At 45.6% G+C, this 12,921-nt stretch overlaps 1 protein-coding gene across 14 annotated transcripts in view; it reads left to right on the top strand.

Moving 5' to 3' along the window:
* The window catches only part of CDC42BPA (CDC42 binding protein kinase alpha), a 322,438-nt gene extending 310,403 nt beyond the window's left edge, over positions 1 to 12,035 (top strand). For all 14 annotated transcript variants that reach the window (XM_007167184.2, XM_007167178.2, XM_007167177.2 and 11 more), the window contains 3 exons: positions 2,340 to 2,457; positions 6,945 to 7,102; positions 7,535 to 12,035. In XM_007167184.2, coding sequence (XP_007167246.2) covers positions 2,340 to 2,457; positions 6,945 to 7,102; positions 7,535 to 7,666 — 408 coding nt within the window. In that variant the 3' untranslated portion in view covers positions 7,667 to 12,035. The remainder of the gene's footprint in view (positions 1 to 2,339; positions 2,458 to 6,944; positions 7,103 to 7,534) is intronic.
* Positions 12,036 to 12,921: the final 886 nt, after the last annotated feature.

Here is a 12,921-nt window from a genome sequence, read left to right as displayed (position 1 = left end):
TTTTTTATATTTAGTGAAGTTAAAGTCTACAGAAGGGCCTGTCCAAAGGCCTTTTATCTACAATAAACCCCTCCTTGAAAAGCTCACAATTCTCAAAATTATAAAGTATAATAGTACCAGTGAATAACAGGAAAAATTACCAAAAGAAAGTAGTCTTTCTAATCTTTGAGTTGCTGATGCATCTTTAATTCCAGCCAGGATCCAAGATAAGAGAAGTAAATCAACAAGAGAAAAAAGCACAGAGTGCGCTGCATTCTGAAGGACCGTGGTACCTGCCACTGGGTCCTTCCACGCAGCCTTGCATCTTTGTAACTAGTGTCTCTGCAGTGGGATGGAGAGCAAGTGGCCATTCAAGCTGAATATCCATACATCTGTCAAGAAATATGTACTGACTTCAAGGGAGCATTTTCTCAAGTTTGTTTTGCAGATAATAAAATATTTAGATTGTATCATGCAAACGCATTTCCTCTGGCTTAGAAAATAATAGCATCCATTTTTTTATTTGTGTATTTAGTAAAGTAATTTTCCAATAAGAAAATTACCTGTAGGGTGAGAAGTTTATTTTTGTATTTTTGTTTGCATTCTAAATTGTGATGTTTTAAATGTCATTGTTATTGACATTAAACTATAATGTCATTTAAGTGTCTTATTTCACAAGATAAGATTACTTATGATAAACTAAGCTTCAATTTGCTTGGTAACAGATTTCAGGTAGTGGATTCTAGGGGAAGTTGTATAAACTAACCAGTCAAGAATTTTTGATATAAAAGATTGTGGAAATGTTGCTTAAGTTAGTCTTCTATAAATAGAAACACTACGATTGGTGGAAGTTTTACCCTAATCTTAAGCATATTTGTGCAGGAAAAGGACCATCAGCTTAGGTTTCACATTACTTCATAATGAAGTTGAACTTCAGCTGAATGAATGATAAACTGTTGGGTTTGGGTTTTGTGTGTTTTTTTTTTCCCCCCCCAGAACATATCTTCTGTGTATCATTCTTTTATTACCTCAACATTCAGTGTTACTAAACCACTGGTATTTTTATAGGCTTAATTTTTGCCATTTTTTTCTAGGGTAGGTTTGTTTTATAGAAAAGGACGACACAAAGGTACCTTAAGGTTAATAGCAAAAACAATAAAAATTTAAAGGTTTAAACTGATATCCCCATCTCTCTTGAACTTGACTCTGCTGCATTGTATGCATGTCATCGGCATCTCTCAGGGTTGCTCCTATGAGTGGCTGTTGAAATGCTAGCACTGTTTTCTGTTTTAAATTTTTTTATTTTCTTAGAGAAAAAAAGGTAAAGTGTTTGCTTTAAACAAATAACACAGTAAGAATTACATGGACTTTGCAAATTTGATATATGAACCAAAATGGCAATGGTTGAATTTAGAGCCAGCCAGCCAGCCAAATCTCAATATGTGTGATTCTTTAAAATGTATGATTTGGAGTTTTTCAAGATATATTAGTGCATGTTTTCCAAGAGATGTTAGTGGATGTTTGCTAGCTGTGGCCCTGCATTAGTTGTGTTGCCATAACCTTCTCTCAGGTACCAGACCTGACACCCCTTCTGGTCTGAAAAGGTTAGGGCCATCGAGGAGACCGTGTTCAGACAGCTGGTCCTACGCACCACCTCTCTAGGTGTGTGTGACTTCCAGAGCACTCTCTGGCTCATTTTCCTCCCTTGGACACCAACATTATTCAATATTAGATGGGAAACTTCTCACACCAACACTCCCAAGTTAAATGACTTCACCCAGGCTGTGATTGTTAACAAGCGTCATATTTATGACTCGTGGTGCTGCCGTCTGTCTGTGAGGCAGGAAGGCTGCCCGGTGACTGGGAGGGGAACATGCAAGTGGCACCTTCAGTATCAGGACAACAGAAGGTGTACTCGAGAAGAATGTACTTTTAAGTGACTTTCTTCTAAATGGGCTTGTTCAGCTTTTGAATTATCCTAAGAAAATAAAAATCTCATATGTAGCAAAAGCTTTGTTTCAGTTATCTGCAGAGGTCCATGTAATTCTACACCTCACTGTCACTTCTAACCACGTAACTTTCACTTACTGCACTCACAACAACAAGAACAAAATTGTTATCTGTTGGTAAGTATTTCAGTAAGTATAAAGATAAGCACTTATCCTTGGTTGGGGTGAGGGTTACCTCTGTCAGGGCTTTAGCACTTTTGCGGGCGGGAGGGATTATATAATCTGTTTCTTGTTCTGTATCACTCTGGTCAAGACAACTTTATTTCTTGAAATTAGGGTGAAAAATAGACATCTCTGTAGAAAATCAGTTTCACTCTGGATGAAGAATTTTTCTTTCTCTTTTGATTTTAGAACCCTCGGCCTCAGGAAAGTCGGACAGCATTCAGTGGCTCGGTCAGTATTCCATCTATCACCAAATCCCGCCCTGAACCTGGTCGCTCCATGAGTGCCAGCAGTGGCCTGTCAGCAAGTAAGTGGCCCCGGCTGCAGGGAGCATTTCCATAGCAAGGTAGCAGCCGTGCGTCATCGGTGGCCAGTGTCTCAGGCCTGGCTGGGTAACGCCTAGTAGGCACAAGTGCAGCTGTTACGAAAACAGTCATAGAATCCTTTTAGAAGGTACAGTCCATGTGGGAGACAGACAAACAGCACTACAAATTGTGATGATAAATGCCCCGAAGGGAATAAACAGGGGACAGAAATAGAGAGTAACAGGCAGTAGCTGTTGAGGATGAATTCGCACTTAGAATAATTAGCAAGGTCACGTGCCCGCCCCGGGGTGCAGTCACATTGACTCATGTTTGAGTAACTGAAAGGAGGCACAGTGGCTACCTGGTAGTGGGCAGGGAGTGACAAAGAGTACAGCTCAAGAGGTAGGCAAGGGTCAGATCAAGCAGGGACTTGGGGACCAACGTAAGACATTTTTTATTTTTTTAAAAACACAGTGGGAAACCTCCGAAGAGTTTTAAGTAGGCAAGGACCATTAGGGCAAGACTGTTCTTGGCCAACAGCTGCTTTTCTGTCACTTTCTCAGAAGTAACCTGGTATTGGCTTCGATCAGAGAGAGCGGGGCAAGTGCGCCCGAGCAAACGCAGGCCCAGGGTGGACCCGGGGTAATGCTAACGAAGCCTCCCTCACCTCCCTGCAGCTGAGCTCTGAGAAGAACAGACGGTAGTAACTCCAGCTCACAGTTCAGAGTCATTCAGGCAGAAGCGTATTCGTTGCCTTGTATTCTTGAATGTGAGACATTGGAGTCAGGCCTCCCGGTGCAGACTGAGTGTCCTCCTTCACGCACTGTTCATGCTGAGGACGCCGGTGTCAGCACCCGCCTTGTGCCCAGCTCTTGGTTTTAGGCTCTGGCAACACAGAAGTGAAGGGTGCTGGAATACCATTTGTCCTCTTGCTGTGGAACAAATTACCCCAAAATTTAGAAGCGTAAAAGAGCAAACGTCTATTATCTCTCACAGTTTCTGAGGGTCAGGGATCTGGGAACTTAGCTGGATGGTCCTGGCTCAGGGCCTCTCAGGAAGCTGCAGTCAAGCTGTCTGCCGGGGCTGCCATCAACTCCAAGCTCAACTGGGACTAGAGAAGCCACTTCCCAGCTCACTCACATGGTTGTTGGCAGGCCTCTGTTCCTCACCACCGTGGGCCTGAGTGCCCTGGTGACATGGCCGCTGGCTTCCCACAGAGCAAGTGACCTGAGACAGAGAGACCGAGCAGCGGTCTCAGAAGGGACATGCCATCGCTTCTACAGTCTGCTGGTGATCACACAGACCACCCCTGGGACCATGGGAGGACCCCGCCCCGGGCCTGCAAACCAAGGACAGGCGCCTGCTGCAGAGACTGGCTGCAGACGTACAGAGCGCGTGCAAGGAGTTTCAGTCGACAGGCAGAAGTTGAAGTGTCCATCTTGTGACTTTCTTGTTGTCATCTCCCAAAGTCATCTCTAAGCAGTGTGTAGCCTAGATTACAATGAAAATATCTAGCCAGTTGGAAAAACGGCAACCATTTTATGAATTATCTTTTTACTAATGGTAGCTCGATAAGATAACAGATTTAATATAACTAACCAGAAGCTATCAACACTTGAGATGCAAAGAAAGTATCACAATATTAATAGTTAAATTCATAATCCCTTACCCAAAACTCCTGGGGCCAGATACCTGTTTTCAGAATTAAGATTTTTTTTTTTTATTTTATAAGGGAATCTACCATATATTGTATTACATTCCTAGCAAGATCTAAGACAGCACCTACAAACATATTAATATTTATACAGCAAAATTTATGACTAGTCATACTATGAATATATAAATAAATGTACTCTTTTTAAGTGAAGTCTGTAATCAGCCTCCAGTCAGTTCAGATTAAGTCTGCCACCACATGAATTTACATCAAACGTACGAAAAAAGTTTTGGTTTTCAGGGCTTTTGGATTTGTGGAATTGCAGGTAAGGATAGGACCTGTAATACAGAGATTTAAAGGGCTGAGTAGCCATCTCCTTAGGAGCGCTGAAGTGAGGGTCCACTGTCATTGCTGACAATACGCAAGCTACAGACTGGAGCCAGCTCCAAATCCCTGTCAAGGCCTTTAATGCAATAATCAGGCGTGGCCTTCTTGAGATTCTTGGTACCAAGCTGTCTGTATAGAGGTTAAGAGGAAGACCAGCCCAGGAATTCCAAGGGGCATCTGCCATTTAGAGTGCTTCTTGCTGGCTTCAAGAGTAGCCCAGCTCACGTAAAGAATTTCCAGAAGGACAGCCTGCCAAGAGAGACACAAGAAGAAACGGGGTTCCATGTTGTCAACCTCCAGAACCAGAAGCACAGGCTCTTCCAGGGCCAGACTTGCGATGGCTTCCTGACTGAAGTCAAATTAACACAGAGCTTTCCACTGTGACTCTACCCGCTCCTGTCAGTGACAGGCTCACTGGGGAGCCTGCAGACTCTCCTAGAGGTCATGCAGAGTTAGACACCGTCACCCCAAGAGATCTGGGACCCAACCCCCTGAATCACCATCTAGAACTCTTTGGAAGAGACCCTGCCTGAGTTGGGACCACAGTTTTCAGATTGTCCCCCTTTGCTGTTCAATCAAAACAGCCCATCTCAATTTTTTAAGATGAGGGTGGTTGAGTGTAAGTTTTCTCTGAAATGAACATTCCCAAAGTTAAAAAAAAAAAAGAAAAGAAAAAGTGTAAATCACAGAGGTGGATTAAGTTCTCTGTTCTATAAACGATCACTAGGACGGAGGAAAAGAGCCCAGTAAGTGCGTACTAAGCTCTGGGCAGCCCCCTCACACACCTTCCGTCTTACGTTTCATTCTCCGTGTATTGAGTGCTCAGTTCCCACAAAAATCCCATAAGGTAGAATTTATTTTCTTATTTACAAATGAAGAAAACTGAGACTTAGATAAAATAACTTGCTTAAGGTCACACAGGTTAGTAAGCAGAGCAGCAGAGCTCTCTGGCAGTTTGGGTTTTTTATTCAGAGCGACAAAATTTTAAAAATAGTAACTTACATTACAGCTTTTGTTAAGTTGAGCACTAAACTAGACCTGGAATTGAAAGAGAAATCATAAAAAGTGATTTATGCCTTCAATTAGGTTGTAATCTAAGGAGACATAAGATCCACATCAAAAAAGTAAAGAGTACATAGCCAAAGAAACACATCAACAAATGAAAATCAGTATATGTCTGGTGACAGATGCCTTAGAAACTGGACGGAGTGTTGGAAGTAAGATTAAGTCAGTGGTTCTCAGCCTGAGATGCATTCTAGAATCATCAGAAGGGCTTTTAAAAGTTAAGTCAGAAGTTCTGTTACTATTGGTCTGGGATGGGGCCCAGGCACTGGTGTTTTTAAAGCTCCATAATATAATATGCAGCATACAACCAGTGTTGGTAACGTCTGCAGTAAGTAAATTATGGTGACACAGCTGAGGGGCTCAGGAAACAAACCGAAACTGGAAGGAAGCTGGGGGAGATCACCAAGGACAGGGCTTCAGCAGACAGGCTTCACAGTCTATACCTCATAGTTGTGCTAAAACCTCAACGCGGTCTCACAGTCTTTTTTGACCAGTGATCTTAATATTGCAGCTCAGCAAGATTAAAACATTTTTCAGTAAAAACTAAAGAATAGTAGGGAATGCTAAGAGTTTTAAACAGGTACTCACAATACCCCAATATTTCTAAGATTATTTTGGTCATCCTTTTTCTTCCTCTGAATGGTGCCCGTCCTCCTTTGATGTACCCCAACTCTAAGATCAAAATAGAGTGTGATTTTAAAGAAACTCACCTCATTTTTGTATCTCAGGCTTTTTGCCCTGTGGAGTGAAAATGCTTCTCTTTTGTTCCTTTGTGTTTTTTATGAAAATTCTCTACAAGTTAAGTGACAGTTATGCATCATCAGGTGGCATGGTCTTCACTTCTGCGAACTGTTCTGTTCTGCTTCATCGTTTAGCACGTGTGTTTTGAGCACCTGCTGCATACCCGGTCCTGCACCGGGTCCTGCAGAGGCAAAGACCGTCCTTCTGTTCAAAGAATAGCAGGCACATAATTACAACATAAGATCCAAATGCTCTGAAAGAGGTGATAAGAAGTGCTGTAGGAGCTCCAGGGAGTAGGAAAGAAAACTCACTCAGGCAGTAGCACGTGGGTGGAGACTGGAAGATTGATTCTGTGGAATTGTCTAGCAAGCAGGGCAGCCTGGGCACGGCCAGTGCGAGCAGGGGCCAGCGGCCCGGTGAGTGCTGCCCGCTCACCCAGCAGCCCTGGCGGCTGGGCTCCGAGGTGGGCTTGGGTGTCAGGGTAACGCAGCTGGACTCACGGCCCATCAGTGAAGGGCTCTAAGCGGGAGGGTGACCCCAGGGCAGCGGGAAGGATGGCTCGTCACCTCAGCAGTCTGTGCGCTTTCTAGAGGATCGTCCCCTTCTGCACGTATAAAGTTTCACCTGAACGATGTGCTGTAGGGTCATCCGCACAGAACGGCAGTGCATTAAAGAGAGAATTCTCTGGAGGAAGCTACAGTGCAAAGCGGCAGCCCATGCCCTCCCCGTCAGAGGGCTCGCTGTCCTCGGGAGGCCTGGACCAGGGAAGTGACGCCCCGGCGAGGGACTACGACGCAGAGGTGAGTACCGCGTGGGCAGCACCTCTGTCTGGGGACAGGGGTTTGGAGAAGTCCTGAACGAGGACAGGCGAGTGCGTTTCCCAAAGCCGGCCCACCGCCTTGAGCCTGGCCTCCGCTGCCGCAGGGATCAGCCACTCACCGCAGCGGGGGTGGCGGAGCCAGTCACTTGGGTTGCAAACTGCAGTCTCCCTGGAGGTGTTCAGACTTCTCATAGCTTTTGTATGAAAACGGCCTACATTTCTAAAGACCTGCAGAAGGGACTGAGCGTTTGTTGTATTCTGTGCCTCTTACTCAGCTCAGAAACGGGGCTTTCTACTGGCGGGAGAAAAGTCACGTCAGTTCATTGGCCAGGGTGGTTGGAGGGGACCCGTGGTGGCCTGAGCCCCTCCCGCCCCTCTGCCGCTCCCTGACGTCTTCCTCTGGGCCTCACAGGACTCTGATTCTCCGAGGCATTCCACGGCTTCCAACAGTTCCAACCTGAGCAGCCCTCCCAGCCCGGTGTCGCCCCGGAAGACCAAGAGCCTCTCCCTGGAGAGCACCGACCGCGGGAGCTGGGACCCGTGAGTGGCCTCCGCTCTCAGACCAGACGCCGGCAGCGGCCGCTCTGGGCTCCCCTCCGCTCGCTCACCCTGTGCTCTCACTGTCATCCCCCACCCCCCCACCCCTGCCTGGAAGCGCCAGGGCCGCAGCAGTAGCAGGCGGGGACTCAGGAATTCTGCCTCTGGGACTCGCGTCCACGCCCCCTCGACTGAACAGCGACAGCCCGTAAAGGCAGACTTTCATTGAGCAGCTCAGATTAATACCGATTTCATTTCATACACTTAGCGTTGCTTTCCAGAATACTTCACCCCTCCCCTGAAAGGTAGCTTAAGTAGGCAGATTACACAAATGTAAGCGATAAGAATAAGATTAGACAGCCATTGTTTTCACAGTAGAGTCTCGTTGTAGCCCTGAGACAGCACAGTGGGCCAGTGGGCCCCAGGCACGCCAAGCCCCTTCAGCACCACAGTGAATGTCGACCTGATCGTTGCCAGTAAGTCCCTGTTCACTAAAACGATGCATATTTTACTACAAAATAGAGTTTAACTAAATACACCAATGTAGAGGTTAAATACTGACTGTATATAATAAAAAGAAGCATCTTGTATTCAACAAAAGATGGATGCATATATGAGACAGAGATCATTTAATTTAAAGAAATGTGTTGTTTCTTGTCTGTTTTCCACCTAAGTAATTAAAGGGTAGAAAGGCCTCCAGCTGACGTTCACAGGGAGAGGGAGAGGCGTGGGAATTCCCCTTAGCGCATTCCTCACACTGGCCGCAGTCACCTGGGAGCTTCAGGGAACGTTCCAAGGCTTTGGTTTCATCGGTTTGGAGTGTGACCTGGAAACCAGACTTTTAACATTTGAAGCCTCTTCAGCAGCATCATTAAAAGGCATATTTACTTCTATCCAAGACATTTCTTTTTCTAGCAGTAGAATTTGAACCACACTTCTCATTTATTACTATATTTTGGTGTCTTCTGCTGATGAATGTAGAAATGCATTTTGTCACCTTCTGGCTCCCTTCCACCAGAAAGGACACAAGGAATGTCATAGTTTCTGAAGGTCCATAAAAGGGTTCATGAAAGTGCTTTTTCTCCTTGGCTAATCCCCTTACTCCCTGAGTGGCAGCGAGGCGTCTGGGCCCCGGCTGTGGCGGCTTCTCTGGGGTGGGGGGGGTGTGTTGAGGGGGTGTGGGCTTCCTCAGATAAGCCTGGGAAAGGGGTTTAGTTACCAAATAAGGTAAAACCTCAAACGCAAGGACTTGACCAGCCTTAACCAAATACTCTTTCCCGCACCCAGTGGGAAATGGACGCGCTCAGCCCGGGCGCAGGCAGGAAGTCAGCCCGCGTGGCCATCTTGGCTGCTTAAGCTTTTCCTCCCCCAGTTGGCTGTACTGTGGTGTTAGTCACATTTCCATTTGGATTCCCGCTGTTTTAATTACCACAAGGAAATGAGATGCAGGACCAGGACTTCATGTCTCCAGAGTCATTTCACCAGTTAAGCACATGAGAGAGAAAGAGATAGAAATAAAAATATTTCATGGAAGTAAAGAGAATCTGCCTCTCTTTTACTTTTTAATCTAAATTTCTCTGAGAAATAGAAACAGATTTTCTGCTCTCTTCTTTAAAATTCAGCTGAAATGGAAGGATTTTCCTGCCGTTGCTTGTCTGAATTGCAGTGTTTGAGCACTGTCGTTTCACCCCGGCCCCGATTTCACATCTTTCTCCTCAGCAGCAGCTGTGCTGGCCTTCCCACCACAAGCCACAGGGAGCTATACCATTTCCACTGATGCCACTCTCTGGAGCAGGTTACTGAGGTTCAGTGAGGGAAGAAAGGATCCTGTTTGGGGATTATATTATAAAATGTTACAATAGAGAATTTTAAAATAATAACAGCTTTGACATTTGAACTTGGTGCTTGCTCAGATTTGATTGTGTTTTACTTTGGATGGGCATAAATTACTGCACAATTCTAACCTTCTAAATCCTTTGCTTTTGGAAAAGAAGTGTCATGTAAAAATATTTTTGTGCATTCAGATAGCAAGAGTCAGACCTTGAGTCTGGCTATTGCCAGGACTCCGGTAGCTCCTTAAGCTTGACACTTCTCGGGAGAGGAGGGAACCGGCCAGCCAGGTGCTGAGTGCACGTGGCCCGCTCTCCTCCAGACCCTCCCTCCCCCTGCTTTCCTTTCCCCTCGCCTCTTCCTGCCTCCCTTTTCTCCCCTGAAGAGGCAGACCAGGCTGAGATTCATGGGACTCCACACTAAGCCATTAGTTTATAGCTTTGACAACTAAGTTTCTGCTGCCTGTAGGTGTTTATTTTTAAAAGATGCTTTTAGGATCAAAATATAACCGTACCTGAAGTCTGGGCTCCACTACGTTGAGTCATACCCTGCAGCCCCCCAACAGGGCAGGTAAGAGAAGGGCTTGTCTTGGCCGCTGGGCTCACTAGGAGGTGTAATATTAACCCAGTGGATTATACTCCAGTAATCTGAAATGGTCTTACCAGTAGTGAGAGAGCAGTCCCAAATATGATTAGCTTCCAATAGTAGAACTTTGGGGGAGAAACACTGCCAAGGGTAGTAGTTTGGGAGGTATTTTCCCAAGATAATGATCATTCTGCTGGGCCTATCCCCATTCTTAAATATGAAGCAGTTACCTTCAGAAGCTTCTTGAGAATGGTTTGGAAAGATGGGGAATGGGTTCTAGAGAAACAGAAAACGTAATGATCATCGAAAGGGATCACTGAAAGATCATGGAACAGATGTGATGTTGCTGTCTGAAGTTATCCTTTGTTTGTTTTCATGCAGGACATTCAAAGAATGTATATGGCAGCAGGAACTCATTTCTCTTCTCAGTAGAAAGTAAAAATAAGTGAAGAGGCATTTCTGGCATAGTCTAGATGTGTTGGTATTTGGTGCTATCTTTGTTCAGCCAATTTGTTGTCTACTCTTGAATTCTGACTACTTTAATCTGCTCGTGCTTTGGGTGTATAAAATTACATATATGCATATATATATATATATATATATATATATATATATATATATATATATTCCTTTTGCCAAAAACAAAAGCCTTCCTCCTTGTCAGATGATTGCTAAAGCAGATTTCACTTCTTTAGTTATGTGTGTACACACACACACACACACACACACACACACACCCATACCTACACTGAGTGATTTATCTTCTTTCCCAGGGAGCACAGTTTTAAGCCTATGAAATACAATTAAAAAGGGTCCATCTACTGAGTTTTCCAAGCAATTCTTGTACCCAGGTTTCAGGGAAGAATCTGAAATTCCTGTTATGTTTACAGCAACAATCTGTCATTCCCCAGCTGGCTCTCAGCCTCTCTCTCTCTCTCTCTCTGCCTTCCATATGGTTAGAATCATGTCATTTTGCTACTCAGTGGCCGCATCTGCTTCTGTGAAAGACCAGTTGCATTTATGTGGACTCTCAGGTATCATTAAAGAAAAGCCAGAGGAGGGGTGAGTGGACATCCCTAACCCCCAGGTACAGCAGGGCCGTTTGCTGGCCTTTGGCCACGAACAAACACTGTAGTCTCCCAGCTGAACAGAGCTTTGTAAAGCTCAGCATCCACTCTCTGGACAGAGGGGCATTCTCGGCAGCGGCCAGCCTTTGCCACTGCCCCGGTCCGCTGGGCTGAACAGGGAAGTAACTGGGCGCCTCGCACCCCACCTCTCGGTGGCCCCGTCCCCGCATTCGTTAGAGAAGCCACATGGCATTTCGTTGGACCCATCTTAAAACCTTTCCTTGTGATGACTTCATTCTGCAAGTCCAGCAGTTCTCTGCTGAGTCCTGCTCCACAAGAGGGCCTCGCTTCAGCTGGTCTCTCGTTTCAGCGCTGGCCGGTACGCCGGCGCTCCTCTCCCTTCCCAGGGACAACCGTTACACACACAAACCATTGCATTTATGGGGGGAAATTGATGAAAACAAGTCAACCTTGAAATTTCATGAAAACAAAATGACCTGCCTTTTTATTTGATAGTGTAATACCATTTGTTTTATAAATTTTTTAGGGTTTTTTTTCTCATTGTAATATTATTGTACAGTTTTGCATGGCCTGGGTGTAATCATTTTTTTGTTTAGAATATAATGCTGACAAATAAGTGTGTATGGAAGGGGAAAAGATACTGCTTTGGCCTCTTATCACTCCTTATTTCATTTTGTTTGGTTTTATCCCCTCATTGTCTTAGGGAACTTTATGAGATTCTCTGCTACCAAACAATGGTGTGGATTCTTTTGCACAGAAATATTTAAGGTGGGACAGTCAAAATGTAACAGAAGACGCCTCGCCGATATTTTACGTTGGTATCACTTACTATTAACCAGACTCTGATGTATTGCAATAAAACAGGGAACTGTTCGAATTGAGTATTTTGTCTTCTTTTCCCTGATTAAAAAGTCTGAGGAACGGAGGAAAGGTGACTGACTCTTTTCGTCTCGTTTGACCCCAATTTCTGCCAGCCCCTCCTCATCCGGCTTCCTCATTACACTAGAAGGACGTGGGGTTAGTTTAATCTAGGACTTTCTTAGTTCCTTCCATAGCTCAGGTGGCATAGTGTTCCATTCTCTTCAAGCTTTCAACTCCCCTCTTCTGGTCAAAACTTCCCTGGTATTGGCTCAGTGTGCAAGGCCAGGCCGTGCCCTCGTTTGTGGGCGGCGCTGCTGTATGCCATTGCCAGCAGGGAGCCCACTGCACTGAGGGCCCGCCCCCAGCCACACTTCCCTGCCGGTGCCACCGCTGACTAAACAGGGCAGCTGTTTGATCTTCCGTCTTCTTCCTCCTGCAGAGAAGCAGCGGACACTTCCCACGACTTGTGCTGCAGCTCTTGAGTTAGAATGACACAGCCGGGGAGACGCAGGCAAGGCCTTTCTTAACATAGGAAATCTTAAATTGGCTTCAGCTAAATAACTGTTCTGAGACCCCCCCTCCCTGTTCCATTTCACGTAGCACAAGCGCCACCTTGGACAGTACCGTGAAAACGTCACTTACGAAAACAGGCAGTGGTTTGGCCCAGGGGCCATAGTTTGCTAGCCTTTGGCTTGGACTAGAGTGAGCATGGACGTCCGGCCAGCTCACCATAACTGCTGAGCCTCAGTTTCCTCATCTATAAAAATGCCCACTTTGAGCATCCCAGGAGTTAATGCGTAACTAGAATACGTACATTCTTTAAAAGGGCTGTGGAAGCTCCGACCGCAGATGGGCGCGTGGTGCTGGGCTCAGGGCTAAACCTCAAGGGCCCCCCAGC

Source organism: Balaenoptera acutorostrata, chromosome 1 (genome assembly GCF_949987535.1).
Source record: "Balaenoptera acutorostrata chromosome 1, mBalAcu1.1, whole genome shotgun sequence".
NCBI classification, from domain to species: domain Eukaryota; kingdom Metazoa; phylum Chordata; class Mammalia; order Artiodactyla; family Balaenopteridae; genus Balaenoptera; species Balaenoptera acutorostrata.
Note: the sequence above shows the minus strand (reverse complement) of the source record. Positions and strands in the feature narration are given on the sequence as shown.